Source organism: Rhododendron vialii, chromosome 13a (assembly GCF_030253575.1).
Source record: "Rhododendron vialii isolate Sample 1 chromosome 13a, ASM3025357v1".
Classification (NCBI taxonomy): domain Eukaryota; kingdom Viridiplantae; phylum Streptophyta; class Magnoliopsida; order Ericales; family Ericaceae; genus Rhododendron; species Rhododendron vialii.
This window is the reverse complement of record NC_080569.1, coordinates 3,952,368-3,970,194: the sequence shown is the minus strand read 5'-3', so window position 1 is coordinate 3,970,194 and position 17,827 is coordinate 3,952,368. Positions and strand designations below refer to the sequence as shown.

Below are 17,827 nucleotides of genomic sequence, written 5' to 3'. Positions count from 1 at the left end.
ACCGGGAAGGGCTTCATCCGAAAGTTTTTTTATTGAACTTTATTGAACGGTCCAATAAAAAACTGTTCAAATCAAGCTCTTTCCGGTTAGTTTTTTTGCCAGTTTCTCGCGGACACCCTTAAAATCACGTTCTGAACACATTGAGCGGCTCGGATCATCAAAATTTGATCGGGAACTATGAGATTAAGATTTGGAGGATTTTTTTAAGTGTCCCCGGAACCGTCCCAATATATATATATATATATATATATATATATATACAGTCTCAAATGAGAGAGTCCTTATTTTAGTTAAAATGCGGACCTCCTCGTTTCTCCCATTTTCCGATCGAATTTCGATGATCCGAGCCGCTCAATGTGTTCAGAACGTGATTTTAAGAGTACCCGCGAGAAATCGGCAAAAAAAATGACTGGAAAGGGCTTCATCCGAACAGTTTTTGTTTGAACCGTTAGATAAAAACAAACAAAAACTGCTCGGATGAAGCCCTTTCCGGTCATTTTTTTTGCTGATTTCTCGCGGGTACCCTTGAAATCACGTTCTGAACACATTGAGCGGCTCAGATCATCGAAATTCAATCAGGAAAGGGAGATCCGCATTTTATTAAAATGAGGTGGTTCTTACAGGAGACGAACTATATATATATATGTATAGTATAACGTTGAATTGCAGATGATCGAGGGAAAGTTAGGTGAATCCCAAGATTGCAACCTTTTTTCTCCCAATTAAGTTGTGAATGGGATGGTGTCCTTGTAAAGCAAAGATCCAATTGTCCAATTGCATCCCAAGTCTCCCTAACCATATAACCTACTAATTTGTTCAAAAAAACTCCAAGGGTCCGTTCTCTCCTAAGATTTCAGATTTGAAATCTTACAGGTGCTATCAACTCCCTCGGGTCAGTCCATGCACAACATTTGCTCTATCTTATCTTCAAGTGACGGCCCCACTTGTGGACAATGAGTTTATAGTTCCTGGAATTAGTGGAAATGAGCGTATGCTGACCCTAAAGCCTATTATAATTAAAAAAAATTATTTGAAAAAAAATAAAACAAGAAAGCATATACCTAAGGTATCAAAATAATTGCGCACAGAACACCGGGCCCTAAGACTTACCACTCAGTTATAAATAACACCCTTCATTAGGCTTCCAGTACCTATCATTATAATCCCATACACCCCCACTTTTTTGTTTACCACACCACTAAAATGGCTGAAGAGAAGCACCACCAGGGCCTCTTCCACCACCACAAGGAGGTGGATGGCAGCCCTCCTGATTATAAGAAGGAAGAGAAGGAGCACAAGCACCGTGAGCACCTTGGTGAGCTTGAAGCCGCTGCAGCTGGGGCGTTTGCCTTGGTACGTAATTAATTAGTGTTCTGTCATGAGTACTTGTATATCCTATATGCGTGCACACAAATGGAGGCTAAACTGGGGCACACCTCTCGCTTTAGCTCGGGACCGACGCTGCATATTGACCATCAAATTACGCGATTCCACCAATTTAACCATAGTTTATGCAACTTTTTATGGATTTTCATGTTTGTGAAAATGCTAGTCTTTTCGAAAATTTTATAGCACAAACCTGAACTTTAGAATGATGTGAGCTAGCGGTGTAACCCAGCTTGTAATTAAAAGGTATCTTGATGGTTTCTTTGTTTTCAGAAAATACTAGATATAGGCCAGAAAACTCACCAAAAATTTACCAAGTATGATGTAGACGTATATGTTCCTGGCTAAGTTTATGAGCCACATCACTGTCTATATATTTGCTCTCTTCTTTTTTTTCTTTTCTTTTTTGGCGGGGTAACGCACGGTGTTTCGAGCCAACTTGTGCGCACCTTTTGGACTAATCCCTACAGCCCTTCTCGCCGTTTCACACGCTTACGTGTGAGGATGAGGTGGCCCTAACAGTTGTTGCCAAAGATAATTGAATCTGAAACTTTACAATGGAGCAAACACCTAGCTAAGTTCCAACAACCTCCTTGGCAAGGATGGAACCAGATCGAGGGGGTCTAATGGCAGCGACCGCCACAACAAGAATTTTATAAAATACAATTATTATATGTAAAAAAAAAATTATCCCCAACTTATAGTCTCTCCACCACTAGATTTTTTTTTCTTATTTTTTGTCATATACTAGTCCTAAATCTTCTTTTTCTTTTTTTCCAATAAATGAGACCCAAAAATGAAATAATATAAAGGATGAGGTGTAATTAAAGGGGAAAAAAAAAGGGTACACACTTTAATTGTAAAACAACCTAACCTAAAAAATTGAAGTTAGTCTATTTCAGTATTTCATGTGCAAATAACAAACATCATTTACTATAATTTTTGTTATGTTATTTTAATTTTTTTTAGAACAGATGACTATTAATATTATAATGCATCTTTTTATTTTTTTAGTATACATTTCGCCACTGCTACAGGAAACTCCTCGTTCCGTCCCTACTCCTTGGGGTTGCTATTTTTTTTCCTTTTGCTATACATATACCGATATACGTAATTAAGTCCTTCCTTTTAGTCTTTTAGTGGAAATAGCTCGCAAAAATTGTCAACGTTTTTCTTCTTGAGAAATGTTAAGTACAAAGAAAATGGGTAAAGAATTGACCCTTAAAGTGTACATGAACGGTTCAGAGATACACTGCATACTGAATCTGAGCCGTTCATGTACACTTTAAGGGTCAATTCTTTGTCTATTTTCTTTATCCCTAGCACTCCTCTTTTTTCTTACTATTTGGGTTGATACTAGCCTCACGGGGTGGGAAAATCATGCAGCATGAGAAGCACAAGGAAAAGAAAGACCCGGAGCATGCTCACAAGCACAAGCTAGAGGAAGAAATCGCAACCGCAGCCGCAGTCGCAGCGGGCGGCTATGTCTTCCATGAGCACCATGAGAAGAAAGAGGCCAAGAAAGAAGAGGAAGAGTCCCATGGAAAGAAGCACCACCACGGCCTCTTTTAATATATATTTTAATTGATTTAGCTATGTCTGTGTTTATGTTAATTTACTTGTGGCTTGGGATTTCTAAATGCTGTTAAATGGGTGTGGTGATATATATATGTATATATGTATGTATGTATGTATGTATGTTTACTACCCTGCATAATGATTTGTGTGTGAGGTTTTTTGTTTGTAAATTCATTACTGGGTCTCTATGTATGTCATTAAAAGCTAGTGTGTACAAGAGAGATTAAATGGGTCTCTTGCCAACTAACGTTGTTAATAATTAATATTGTTGAATATTTTCAAGGTATGTCAAATGTTCTTGTGGACAATATTATATTTTCAAGAGTATTTGAATCCTTCACCACGATGGACGAGTTGTATTTTTCTAGGTAATGAAAAGACATCTTCGTTGTTCGGAAAAAAGAAAGAAAGAAAGAAAAGGCATCGATCTCCGATTGTGTAGACTAAAGCTTGCATGTACAACGCCGTGATTTCGTTCTGTATGATTTTTCGCAAATTTGGTGTTCGTAGACCATTGAGCGGACACAACTGTTTATTTATGTTTATTTAAAGCTTCTCCAATATTCGCGCATAGGAGGTGGTTGTTGATTAAAATAAATAAATAAATACCCCGATCTTTTTCTTTGTTTCTTTAATTTATATGTGCATGTCTTCATTATCTCACTGAAGAATGTTAGCCTACACAATCAAAAGATCTCACTTCTCGTAGAATAAATGAAATAACAAAAAATCTATAAGAATGAGGGACAGATTTAGAAATTCTCTCTAGTGGGGGTACCAATATCTACTGACCATAAACAAAAAATGATAATCAAGCACAATAATATAAAACTAGGCTCATCGTTCTTAATGAGTTTTATAATATGTATGCTTAGGTCCGGTCTTGAGATTTTCAGGGCCCCAGTTGAGATTGTGTTATAGTGATTGACTGCTTCCTCTGCAGTACTAGAGGTCACGAGTTCGAAGGCCATTTTTTGTAAGTTGCACCAGAATAGTCTATTTGTGAAATGCTTAGCATATATAGATAATATCTAATATAGTCTAATGTGCTTTTCCATTTTTGCTGCAGAAAAAGATCCTGAAATTGAGTGGGGATACTAAATCCGTCCCTGATAAGAACAGAGACGTCAATAACATTAAGTTCAATTTTCTCCTATCTCTGGTGGCTAGCCAATTTGGATTGTTTTTCTCCGTCCCAGAAATTTATTTAAGAAAAACAACATTGGCACGTATGGTATAAAAACAGTATGTGCATCAAACCAAATGAATGAAAAGAAAAAAAAAACAGAAGGAAAAGGAGCTAGATTGCTATCACATACATCCTCTCATCTCATCTTTTAAGTACCATCAAGTCAAAAAAAGGCCTGCATTGGATTTGTTTTTTCCTCTTTCCTTTAAGTGTGCAAATGTGAACCCTAGATTGCAGAGGCAATGCTACATACGGTTGCAATGTGCTAATAATGACAGTGAGTGCAATGGCCCATTGAGATTGAAGTGGACATGCATGTGCAGCATGTCTCTCTATAAGATAAGGTTGATGGAAAGTTAGGTGAATCCATTCCCAAGATTGCATTTGCCTTTTTCCTCCCATATTCAATTGTGAATGGGATGATGTCCTTCTCATAAAGCAAAGATCCCAGTCCAATTGCCTCCAAAAGGTGAAGGATCTTGTCCATTTGGTAGGTGTTCTAACTTCTAAGCGCAATTATTTGGATACGATAGGTATATACTTCTTTGTTTTTAGTGTTTGTTAGAGCAATTGGGGAGAGTATATGTATATTGGGTAAGGTGTTTCCAGATAACAATGTGTGACTAGTGAACAAGGTGCTTATTTATTATTCGTTGTCTCATGGTTTTTTTTTTTTTGGTAATGCAAGGTGTTGCGGGTTAGGTGCTATAACGACCACCTACTAACTTTCAGCCTAACCAGATGACTCAAAAGGTTAAACATATATCAAGTTATACAGTAGCTGCTTGGATTCGTTTATATATTACTTTTATTTCCAGGGCCTCATCGTCAGTCACTGATGTGGGACTTTGCCCAAGATGGGCTCTCACAAGCGCGCCTCAGACTAATCCACATTGCTCTTCCCTAGTCGTTCCAATTTCTGTTAGAAATTTGCTCAAGTAAATAGATTAAATAACATAAGAAAATGATTTACATAAATATGAAATTAGAGGAAAACGGAAAATTTGGCATGAGGCACGTTGTCGTGAAGTCATTCTTGCCTCTCCGTGTGAAGATTTTAGCGAACAACAATGACTCCAAGATCCAACCCAATGCTCCAGTGATATGTTCTGGTCCAAAATTTACGCTCTCCCGAAACAACATCGATTTGAGTCACTTAATGCGAGTGTGATCTTAACCGTTGATCACATGCGACGATCTGAATTCACGTCTAGGACACTTCTTCCATTCCTTTTCTTCAGAAAATTCTTCCCGGATCAAAACCCTGTTTGAACACCGTTGTGTAAGTGTAACACACCAAGAGTGTTTAAAAACCAACAAAAAAATAAAAACATCTCCTCTTCTCTCTTTTTCCCCAAAACCAACTAAGAACTATTTATAACAACACAATAAGATGTAAGAGACTCTGAAACGATCAAACACAGAAAACATGAAGTTTCCTTAATTCCAAAAAAATAAAAACTAAAATCCCATAAGGTTAGCCGAAGAAATGAACCTCTTATCCATATGGAGTATGTTTCTGTTTCTTGGGAAAAAAATGGTTTGCCCTTTTCAAGAAATGGTGACTACGACTCAGGTTCGTTTCTTTTTAGATGAAGGTAACTTTAACTTCTTAAAACGATTTGCTCAATAAGCTCTACAAAATATAGGACTCTTATAATCTCTTCCATTAGCGCTTTAATTTTAAGCCAAAAAATTAAAACACTATGTTAGGAAGAAGTTTATTTCAATATTTAAAAAGGGCAATTTTTCATAAAATAAAATTATGAAACGGAAGGAGACTATCTATCGGTGAACTGATATCCGCAAGTTTGCAGCCTTGAGGCGGGCCAGATGAATTTGTCTAATTTGCCCGAGCATTGTACCATGGGACAACTGCTGGTGAGTGGTGAGACCTGCGAGAGGATGGTCGTGAATGCATGCATATTGAGCATACAATATGCCAAAACCTTAATCTCACTCACACACACACACACAAAAAGAGCAAAAGATTATTGCATCAAATTTGAAATTTTCAAGCGCTGCGTCCTATTTATCGATCTTGAACCAATAACTTAGAAAGAATACTTCACGATAGATTAGCCAAATAGGAGCTCTACAAAATGGAAGGTGGGGTCAGCTTGAAAGCGCACCTCTAATCTAACACCCTCATCTTCTCCAAGTGTTGCAGCCTAAGAACGCATATATTGAAGAGAAATACCAAGGATGCAAATAATACAGGAGTCTGAAGGGCAGGTTTTGGACAGGTAGGTTGCCATACGTCAAACCCTATCTGAAAGCATCCCATTCCTTTGTTCTAAAGCACCCAGCCTTGGGTAGGGTAGTAATCCCGGTGTCAATCCTAACGATGTGGCCCCTCTTTGACCAGCTTAGAATGCTGGAAAACAAATCTTGGTTCTTCGATATGACCGTTCAATATCTGGGACAAACCCCTTGCTTCTTGGCGTTTTACCTTAATGGGCAATGAACGTCCTGTCTGCAGTGCGCATAATGTTTGGGATTTGAATAGTAGTTTACACATGTCAAGGTTATAATGTGTTGTTTGCTCACAACACTAAAGCATGACAACATGAGACGACAAAAGAATGCTAAAAGAGAGGTGCACCGAGATCTTCTTCTACCTTATTATCTTGGCATCTCTTGAGAAGCTGGAGTTGACCTCGCAAGTGCAATACCTGCCATATCCATATTCATGAGAAACGTACCTCGTCAAATTTAACTATGAATAAGGTATTATCAGTAACACATGACAACAAGACACCTACTATATCGGGTTCAAAAAAAGAAGTGAGAGACTGAGAGTACACTTTTGTTTTGCTCAGGCAGTCAACTAAATGAACACAACAGAGACAATTACATAGTACATACTGGCTATATCAGATTAACCCAACACGAGGCTCCCCTCACCGACAGCAAAGATATGATTACAGAGTTGGTCAGACAGAAGTACATAAGAAATTGTTACCACTAGGCAAAACTTATGACAGGCAACTGCAAATTTGATGGTGTAGGCTTGTGTTGCTGAACTTGAAAAAGGAAACTTCAATCAGATGACATTGATGCCCTCTATCGGTTATAAACCCACAAAAGCATCAACAATTCCTAATTGGCAATTTGGATTACACTTCCAATGTTGGTGTTCCAAAGTGTGTAGTGTCAACCTCCTTGAACAGGATCTGCAACTGTGACTGTCTTTGATACTAAGTATAATGTGCAGTTGAAATTTTTGTAAATTTTGCCGGTACATTCATGCATGTTACAAAATAGAATAAAAAGATTGACAACTGCTAGCCTAAGGAGTCTGAAAGTTCCTCTATAAAGTTGAATAGAAACAAATAAACACATACTGGATGGTTCACTACGGGGGGTGGGGGTGGGGGTGGGGGTGGGGGGGGGAAGGCAACACACTAGAAATTTCTTAAAACAACCTAAACTAAATTCTTAGAATAGAAAATAAATTCTCCCATGATTCACCATGTATGGATTTAAACAAGAGTATACAAAGCCATAACCACAGAAGCAAGGAAAGACTTCTTCTACTCCTCCGTTGGCACTTACGAGACTCACCAATTATATCCAACAATTAGCTCTGTTAACTAAATGCCAATAGTCCGGCCATACCGAAACAGGTTTCTCCCATAGAAAATCCAAAATTAGCTTCAAGTAGGGCTATTACAAACCCGACCGGACCGAAAAAACCGACCGATCGGTTCGGTCTTCGGTCGGTCCAGGGGCATTTTTTGTCGGTTCGGGGTGGACCGAACCGAACCTAGGTCGGTTCGGTCTTGGTTTTCTGGAAATCTATACGAACCGAACCGACCAAATCATATATTTATATAAATCGCTTTAATCTTCTGGCTCTTACCGTTTTGAATTATTAATTTCAAACAAAATTTTGAATTACGCCAGCAATAATTATAGAATCAAACAAAAATTTGAATTGTTAACTCAGAGCTCTAACTGTTTTTTTTTTCTTTTTGGAATTTCACTGCTTCATTTATTTACGTTTTTGCAAAAAATTTCAATCGATTGCTCTCTCTGTTCCTAAATTACTTTAACTCCTCCAAGTTATATACAGTAGTGTAGAAGATATTTCCAATCGATTGGAAAAAAAAAAAAGGTGGAAGAGTACTTGTAAAAGTAGTAATTGTTTGAGCATGCCTATTGTATGTTATTTTCTTTTCAATTGGTGTTTGAAAGAAAAAAAAAACAAGTGGCCCAAATATGGGTGAGAAACATAAAAAAATAGCCCAAATATGAGTGAAAAAATGGCCCAAATGGCCCAACTAAGAACCATTTCGGGCGGACCGAACTCCTCGAAATCCCCGACTGAACCGAACTCACCCCAAACCGAACCAAACCGAAATTAATACCGGTCGGGATCGGTCCCCGAATTGTATACCCCGAACCCGGTCGGGGTGCGGCAAATCCACCCCGAACCGAACCAAACCGAACCGAACCGACCGAATAACACCCCTAGCTTCAAGAGCCTAACCTATTTTTCCATTTCGACAAGTAATCTCAACTTCAATTGTCAAACCCTAGATAAAGCTTTTATTCCCTCGAGATAAGATTAACTACAAGAAAACAGTTTTGGAAATGCATAATGAAAAAGAAGTTAAGAAACAGTATGTGAACCAGAAACAAATCAAAACTGTGAGATGTGAGATTCCACGTTCCTTTCATTTTCTTCTTAATAGTTTTTTGTGATAAATGAAGCATATTTTCAAGTCAAACATGAAGCTACAAGTTTGACTTCAACTACAAACTTGAGCAATTTTTTCCCCAAGTTACAAAATATTTTTATGTTAAACTAGAAGACAGGTGAGAAGCATCCATACGAAATCATTAGAAAACAGTGTTCTAACATACCTCCTCTTGAAGCAGTGTAGGAAGGTTTTCAGTTGACACAAGACCATGTACTTCCTGCAAAAGCTTCTCTTCTTTGATACCAGACCATGTTTCTGGAGGCAACGCCAATAAAAGAGCAGTCAGAACGTCATTGCTCGCTGGGTACATGCCCACATAATTACTTGGGCCACAACCACAGCAACTCAGCTCCAATTGAGAAGAAGGGACCAGCACATCGACCCCTTGCTGACCACTACCATTCACCACCGTCCCAGACACCACTGTAACAGGTTTGTCACCATTTACTTTAAAGCATTTGACACATGTTGCCTGACAACAGAACTGCTGTGATGAGCCTGACATCCCAGACAAAAGCCCTGCCCCCTGGCAACATACGTGAGCTGCAAATTCAGGAAAATTCTCTTCGTTTTCTGTCCCAAGTATGGTTTTGCAACATGATTTCTCAGAAGATAAAAATTCTGTCACGTGTTTATAAAGGCTAATCTCCTGCACTTGTTTCAACACCTCTTCCTGCAAACAAGAGAAAAGGATACTGAACTATAAAATAGGATTACAATTACAAATTAAAGGAATGAACAATCTATACGTTACAGAAACCTTGATGGCAAGTCTTTCTTTCTCTTCTTGGCTCAGACTTTGACTGCCATCCTCCTCTCGTGTCCGAACTTCTGCAACCCACTTGATGAACTCCCTAAAATGTGTGGGGAGAGATGACAAAATAACAGAGAGTACATTCCTAATATCTTTCACATCCTCTGATTTTAATAAGCGAGGGACATCATCCACTAAGAACTTCGCAATGCCGACCCAACTCTCATGTTTACAGCTCTGCCAAAAAAAACCACTCAGGCCAATGAATAGGCTCACAAGTATAAGATTTAGCTGGCTGAGGATGAAGAGAACTCAAAACTCCCATATTATAAAGAGAGGACACTATGTGACACAGAGCTGTGTGCATGAATCAACAACCTAAATTAGATAGTTTCAAGAGAGGTCATCAATGTCACAATTGCTAAGAGAAAACAAATTCAGTACTTTCAGTTGACGTCATCATGATTCCATGTGCAAAATTTCAAATTCCACTTTCCTTTTCAACTCCTACACATCTGCTAACCAAAGGAAAGAACAGGTGTAATTTCAATGGCTGCACGTTAATCCCATTTTGAAATACATGAAAGTTGAAATTATATCAAAATCCTGTGCATAGGTTGGTGATAAAAGGGACCATGACTTAGTCTTGCATATCATCTTGGCTATAAATGTCATCTTCAGATAGCTAGAAATTCGGATTAAAAGGAACAGTTGCACTTACATGGCAGGTGTTCCGCACTTAAATTTCTGTGTTCTTAAAACCATAGTTACTGCAACGGAATTACTTCCACATATGCGTATATATGCATTAACGTACATATACGCACACATTTGGAGAGAGAGAGATCAGTGACCATTTTATGATATCTTAGGAAAAGGGCAAAAGCCACTATCCCTTTATGCAGCTTGGCCCTTGTGCACATCACCTACTGTGGGTATACGATATATCTCGCAACCGGATGCACCTTCTTCAAGAACTCCGCCGATGACCATCTCCTGGAGGAGCATCCCTCCTTCACAAGGTTCATCTCCAGGAGGAGCATGCCTCCTCCACAAAGTCCATCTCCTAGAGGAGCATGCCTCCTCCACTAAGTTCACCTCCAGGAGGAGCACGCCTCCTCCACAAAGTTTATCCCCCAGGAGGAGCATGCCTCCTCCACAAGATTCACCTCTAGGAAGAGCATCCCTTCTCCACAAAGTTCACCTCCGGGAGGAGCATGCCTCCTCCACGAGATTCGCCTCCAGGAGGAGCATACCTCCTCCACGAGGTTCGCTTCCAGGAGGAGCGTGCCTCCTCCACAAAGATCACCTCCGGGAGAAGCATGCCTCCTCCACAAAGATCACCTCCGGGAGAAGCATGCCTCCTCCACAAAGTTCATTCTCCAGGAAGGGCATGCCTCATCCACAAGATTCGCTTCCAGGAGGAGCGTGCCTCCTCCACAAAGTTCATCTCCAGGAGAGGCATGCCTCCTCCACAAAGATCACCTCCGGGAGAAGCATGCCTCCTCCACAAAGTTCATTCTCCAAGAGGGGCATGCCTCATCCACAAGATTCACCTCCATGAAGAGCATGCCTCCTCCATAAAGACCACCTCCAGGAGGAGCATGCCTCCTCCACAAAGTTCATTCTCCAGGAGGGGCATGCCTCCTCCACAATACTCACCTCTAGGAGGGGCATGCCTCCTCCACAATGTTCACCCCCAGGAGGAGGCTTCCTCCACAGACTGTCTCCGAAGAAGGAATACTTCCTCCACGAACCTTGTCTCCACCAAAGTGAAGCTTCCTCCACAAGTTATGCGTTCCACTCAGGAGGAGACCTCCTCCACGGACCTTGCCTCCGCCGAAGCAAGCTTCCTCCACAATCTCGACCTCCAGAGGAGCAAGGCCTCTTCCAAGAACTCTCCACCCATGGAGGAGTGAGGTCACCTCCGGACACCTCACCTCCTCCGCAACACTTCGAAGAGTCCAAATACTTAAAGGCGACTCTATACACCATCCTAGGCCGGGAGCAGGGCCTAAGTACCTCGCTCGGGACCCAAGGAGGAATGTGGCTTGGAGGCTAGAGCAAGAGGTTTGTCAAGGAGGACGAGCTTGCCTCCGGCGAGCTCTAACTTGACCGGTCCTAGAGAGAGAGGGGGCATCGACCACCATCTGACATCTCGGAAGAAGTATCATACCTACCGCCTGGCACCTCGGAGCCCGTATCATGCCTACCACCTGACTTGGCAGATGATGCGTGTCTCCATGTATCACCGAAATAGCCTTTGTTGGTTCCTCGGTTACGGGCTCCGATGCCTGACTTGGGACTAAAAGAGGAAGGAGGTCAACCTCCACTCTGTCCACCAATGGGGAGGAGCCTTACACCTGGCTCTCCCCCATCTCCAAGGCTCATATAAAAGACAAGCATTCAACAAGCATTCAAGACACAACAACTAACACACACCTACTCTCCACTGCCATCCCTCTCTCTCTCTAAGTCTGCCCCGAGCTCTCTCCTCCTCCACCTCCGGTGGTTCCCAAGAACCATCGTAGCAACCGCCATATGCCCGGAGAGCAACCTCAGGTACTCTTCCCGCTCCTACCTCCCACACCTACCTTGCAAAACATGCAAATCACCCTCAAATAGTTTTGGAATAAAGTGCAAAAATAAGTTTATTTTCAAATTTCAATTGATGCTTTTATATAATACCTCTATCACATGCATTTACAATACATATGACGTATTCCAGTTAAAACTCACCACCATCATCGGATTCTTTGCAAATACGAAACTAGTAATACGACAACATACCAAGTACATTGTATACAGATGATTAGGGATATAAATGTGGAAGATGATAAAGCATTTTGGCATTTTGGCATGTTGCAGTAATAAGATGATTTTGAATGCAATATATTCCATGCCCACAGCCCATTCCCAAATTAGGTGTGGCTCCCAATTTCCTAAATTCAGATGAAAAATGTAAGCGTAACACTTTAGTCCAATCCACATGAGGGGCATGGCATATTTTGGAAAATTAACGAGGTAATTTTTTTTTTTCTTTTTTTGAACTGATTAATGAGGTAAAGTACCCAAGGGGCAACATGATCTTAGGGAAATATATATGAGCATAGACAGGATAAATAAAAAGACATCAATGAATCCTTGGTAAAAAATGTGTGTGCTTGCACGTTACCAATTAAAAATATTTCATTGAAACCACCGATTTGAATCATACCAGGGTGTAGAGCAGTGCCGGGGCCCTATGAAGCCTAGAGATTAGCATGAACCTGGAAAACCATCAAACTTCAAAATGGTAAAATGAACCATTTCTTAAAAAAATTGCAGTCAATTTTGCAAGTCATGGTGGTACCAATGCAATACTCAACAGGAAGAAACATTAAACACAGAAAAGGAATCAACAAATAGACAGAGCTAGCAAAATAGCATATATCCTCAGAGAACATAAATGACAACAAAGAACTCAGATAACCACACTTCTCCACGGCCAATGGGCAGTGGCGGATCTAGGAATTTAGTACTGGTAACTTTTTTTAAAAAAAAATCAACAATGAAACTCAATAAATTGTATAAACTCAAATATTCATCATATTAAACAACAATTAACACAAGCTTAAAAGATATTTTTGAAAAGAAGCCAAAATATTAGATAAATCCCTTAAGTTTTTCATGTATACTTTTATAGTAGGCCTATCATGTTCTCGTCCATTAAATATTAGTAAGATTTTTTTTCCCCAAATTATTAGGTGGGGAAATTAAAAGCATATAATCAAGAGTCCTGACCCAAAAAAACTCCTAATTGTAGCATGGATTGTTCGTTGGTTGTGTCATCTTTTTTTCAAATTTATAAAAGGGTTAGTTTAGATTATTAAAGGGCACTATTTTATGTTGAAGAAGTCAAATGAAAGTTATACTAATGTTTGGCCGGGTTATATAGTATTAACCAAAAGTCCAGGGGGTCAAGTGCCCACCCTGGACCCTTCTTAAATCCGCTATTGCCCATGGGCACTCCTATTTTGATGATTTGTAGAACAAAAGTGTGAAGATGCTCATTGTTGGTAGACAATGATTAGAAGTTGAGCCACAAAGCAATCTCAACTCTGCATTTCTATATCCACAAATTAACGAATGAACTCTGACGAGGGAAAGAACCTATGTTATAAATCAAAAGTCAGCAATGATTTGTGTCATTACATGACAAATGTCTGTGAACTGTAACTGAATTGTTGCTGTCAGACATCAAAGGACATAAGATAATTCCTACTTCTTTACAGATGTTTGGTCAAGTCATGACAGTTTCAACAACAACCAGCATTTTGTACCGACAATATCGGAATCATATGTCTTGAGCAACTCTGCTATTAACGCCCACATAATAACTGTCAACAGTTGCATAGTATATCAGATTGAACAACTGCTTCCATGAAGAAGAAAAAAAAGACCAAATGGCTGAGATAAGGTGATCGAGGTTTCGCTAGCTGAAGTGTGCACGAATACATACCCCCTAGGTCGGCCACTAGCTCCATCAACAGTATTCATGGCTTCCCAAAGGAGTTTGAGTGGAACCCAATGAGGAGGATACTTAAACCGCGCAACATCCAAAATCAGTGCCATGTCCTTTCCAGCATGGTAACCACCAATAGGTGAAAAGTGACCCGTTCCTGTCTGCAATATAGAATCTACATAGTTCAATCAACTTTTAACCACCATGGAATGAACGGAGGAAAAAATAATAACCACAGAAACAGATAGTTCAAGCTTAATTAATACCTGCTTAAAAGTCCCTCTGTGATATGATGAGATCACATGACAATTATCTGAAGTGGAACAAGCCATGATATACTTGCGAAAATCGTTAATGGTGCTTTGATTCGTGCGAAAAGCTTCAACTTTTGCTCCAGCACAGTGAGCCAAGCATACAAGCTTTCCAAATGAGATGCCTGTAGCTTTAACCTTTTCCAAAGGCTCACAACAATCCAACATAGATTCATCAAACCATCTCCAGGGCCCTACAAGAGAGTGACCACCACATGAAACATTAATTCAGAAATGCTGTGGTACTTAGGAAGATATACATGCAGAAAAAAAGAGAGAAAATTCGAAGATCAGAATTTCGCTGTAACACAGAAAGTGAAACAGGCCTCCTTCCATGCACAGTAGGACTTTTGTATTCCACTTGAACTAAACAACCATCACTGGTGTAAAATAAGCTTCAATATTGCAGTAAATTTTAAAGCCTGGTAACGTGGGGTTCAGCTGCATTATACTTGTATTAATACATAAAACATCCACTTACAAGAGCCTAAAATGAATCCTCTACTGATAAATGAAAAGCTACAATCTACATCAAAAGATATTAGTATAGACAATGGTATAAACAAAAATAAAACTCACACACAGTCAGCTTACAAAACTTTGCATGCAGACATAATTAAGAAAAAGCCAACGAACATACTTTTTTGTTCCATCAGCAAAACTAGAAGTGTTAAGAATAAATGCTCTCTCCCAGGAAAAAAATAGAGTTCCCAGAAAATAACACAAAAGCAGAACATATACCTCGCCCCTGGCATGAAAACAAATACAACTCTATATGCACGACCTACAGCCAAGGTCACTCCTTCATGGGTCACTGAAAATTCAAACCAAAATTGACAAAACTTGACCAACAAAGAACAGTCCACCTAGATTTAGCCAAGACATGGATCCTCCAAATTTGCCAATAAATAATGATAAAACCATGGGGACTGTGAAACGGCACTGCGATATACGAATAGTGTCCTAAAGGAAAAGAAGAACGATAGAGAGGTTTCCAAGGCCTCCGTGCAACAATTGAAACATCCGTATTTTCCTCTTGATAGTTTCAAGTTTTCAACAATTCAAAGCACACATCTACTTTACTAGAATATCAAAAATTACCTTTCCATTTTCTTCCTGGATCGATAGAAAGGGCATTCAGGACCATGGCAAGGCTGGCTAGCCCACAGTAAGCAGGCTCTGATTGTGTCTGGAAGTAAGAGATCAGCTTGAAAAAGCCTTCCATTGTACCACTTTGGATGGATTCTAAAAAGAGTTGCTGCAGTTCGAAAATATTGAAGTTGATTGGCACTATCGAATAGAACAAATAGGAGCACCATCTTTTATCATAGGCAGCAGTTCATGAAAAGGCACCATTAAAGGAGTGACCTTAATTATTATAACAAAAAATGTAAAAGGTGGACTTTATCAGGATTAATTAAAATTGGATGAATTTGAGGCACTCCCAAGTTCAACCAACGCTAAAGAATTTCGATTAGTATTCACACGGAGACACTGTGCGGAGAAGTAGATACTAAAATCCAACAATGGAAGTTCTAAGGGGGAGATCAGACATGGATTCTGGGTATCAGAGGTTCGAGGATGTGAAGCATATATAGAATGCGTTCAATGTTATTTTGTGAAAGAATAAGGAATCCATATATAGTTCCTAAGGTAAACAAAAAGAGAGCATTTAGGATTTCATCATAAAGTATCATCACTGTAGCCTTGCAGGTCATGCCAAGGTAAAAAAAAACAAGGTAAGTAACTGTTTCTTTGTTTTTCCCCCATAACATTTTCTGTGTGGATTTAACTTTTCACTTCTATCAGAAGCATTGCATAGCAGGCCGAATCAAAAGTAGAGTCAGAAATCAACGACTAGAGCAATCAACTCGCTCGTCATGCATCGCGACAGGGAATTAACAAGAACAAAGAAAGATAAGAACATCATGAAGAAGAATATAGAACAAAAACCCCGCACATTCGAATTTCGAAGAATGACACAAGATGTCAAACCATCTTTTCAATCAAGAATTCAAATAGGAGCAATTAAAACTTCCCTCCTGTAACACTGTCTCCCCCACCACACCATGCAGGCAGAATTTCTCATAATAACTACCATGAATACTCCTATATATTTGCCGTGGTGATAACCGACAGACTATCCAGAGCTAGCCAATAGATTTAGTGTCGAAACCAAACACGGTGGAGCATATGACAGCGTCAATTAACGATCGTCCTATTCTACTAGAATGTACTTGCGGAATCCGATCGATCATTTGATCTTCAAAATTCACCATCAACGAGAATGCCTTACTATTGTGAATTATACCAACCTTAAACACCGCACTAAGATGCAGAGAAACCATCAGACAAAAACGTAACTGCGTTCTCCACCACATTACTGTACATTCATCTAAAACCCTAGCCACAGAGAATCACAGCGACTGATCCGAACGAAAAGTGAAACAACACTACCGACCTTTCCTTCGGAAGAAGCGAAATCGATGGCGGGAGGGGACGGAAGGATCCGCCTGTACAAGCCTGCCATCGCCATCTTTTTCCCTCGATCGATTCTTTAGGGTTTCGTCGCCGCGATGAATTTTACTCCACCAGACGACGCGTGAAGACGACGTTAAGGACCCCGCGTAAATTCGCCGCTTTTTGAAAAATTGAACGCTGTACCGTTACGATGTGATTTTGGGTTTTATAGAGGGGCACCTGGCTAATTTTGATTGGGCGGTTCTCGTGACGAGACGTCTTGACTTGTTCTCTTCGCGGGTCGGCAATGGGCCAATTGGAAGATTATCGTGCAATATTTTATTTTTATTTTTTTTATCCGCATCGTGCAATACTCTCTCACATTCATTTCACGTGCGGGAGAAATTTTTCATTGTCGAGCTGGTATAATTCACGTGATGCTCGTTTGGTGCTTTCGAGCCATCCGATGTATTTTTTGACGGTTCAAATTAAAATCTTTTCTCACTCCTCTTTTTTCTCTTTTCAAATTTGAGCCGTCCAAAATCACATCAGACAGCTCGAATGTGCCGAACGGGAACCACATGGTACGCACTCAGCACTGAAAAATTCCTCCTCATGCGGGCTTCCTTTGTTATTAACATATGAAAGACAAGGGATACTGTAGGACGAACGATCCAACTGTCTATTTTAACAATAGACAGTACAGATTTTAATTCAAACAATAAACGGTTTGAATCAATAAGAGCTAATCAATAGGATACTAATCCGAACGAAAAGTGAAATAACGCTACCGACCTTTCCTTCGGAAGAAGCGAAATCGATGGCGGGAGGGGACGGAAGGATCCGCCTGTACAAGCCTACCATCGCCAATTTTTTTTTCCCTTGATCGATTCTTTGCCAGACAACGCATGAAGACGACGTTACGAACCCCGCGTA

General features: G+C 39.9%; 2 protein-coding genes across 4 annotated transcripts; one reads left to right on the top strand and one right to left on the bottom strand.

Moving 5' to 3' along the window:
- Positions 1-1,089: 1,089 nt before the first annotated feature.
- LOC131313633 (abscisic stress-ripening protein 2-like) lies at positions 1,090-3,250 on the top strand. The gene is made up of 2 exons (XM_058342049.1): positions 1,090-1,353; positions 2,773-3,250. The coding sequence occupies exons 1-2, from the start codon at positions 1,204-1,206 to the stop codon at positions 2,956-2,958; spliced, it is 336 nt and encodes a 111-aa protein (XP_058198032.1). The 5' UTR covers positions 1,090-1,203; the 3' UTR covers positions 2,959-3,250.
- Positions 3,251-5,031: 1,781 nt separating this feature from the next.
- LOC131313626 (glutathione gamma-glutamylcysteinyltransferase 1-like) lies at positions 5,032-17,097 on the bottom strand. Of its 3 annotated transcripts, none has more exons than XM_058342034.1 (9): positions 16,893-17,096; positions 15,533-15,689; positions 14,387-14,625; positions 14,118-14,281; positions 12,834-12,885; positions 9,623-9,853; positions 9,026-9,535; positions 6,775-6,828; positions 5,032-5,417 (listed from the first exon to the last, which is right to left on the bottom strand). In XM_058342034.1, exons 1-9 carry the CDS (start codon positions 16,965-16,967, stop codon positions 5,391-5,393), a joined length of 1,509 nt encoding a protein of 502 aa, XP_058198017.1. In that variant the 5' UTR covers positions 16,968-17,096; the 3' UTR covers positions 5,032-5,390. The 3 variants fall into 3 exon arrangements, with proteins under 3 accessions (XP_058198017.1, XP_058198016.1, XP_058198015.1); XM_058342033.1 differs by lacking the exon at positions 5,032-5,417 and adding an exon at positions 5,516-6,048 and having other exon boundaries at positions 16,893-17,097; XM_058342032.1 differs by lacking the exon at positions 5,032-5,417 and adding an exon at positions 6,135-6,629.
- Between the last annotated feature and the right edge of the window lie 730 nt (positions 17,098-17,827).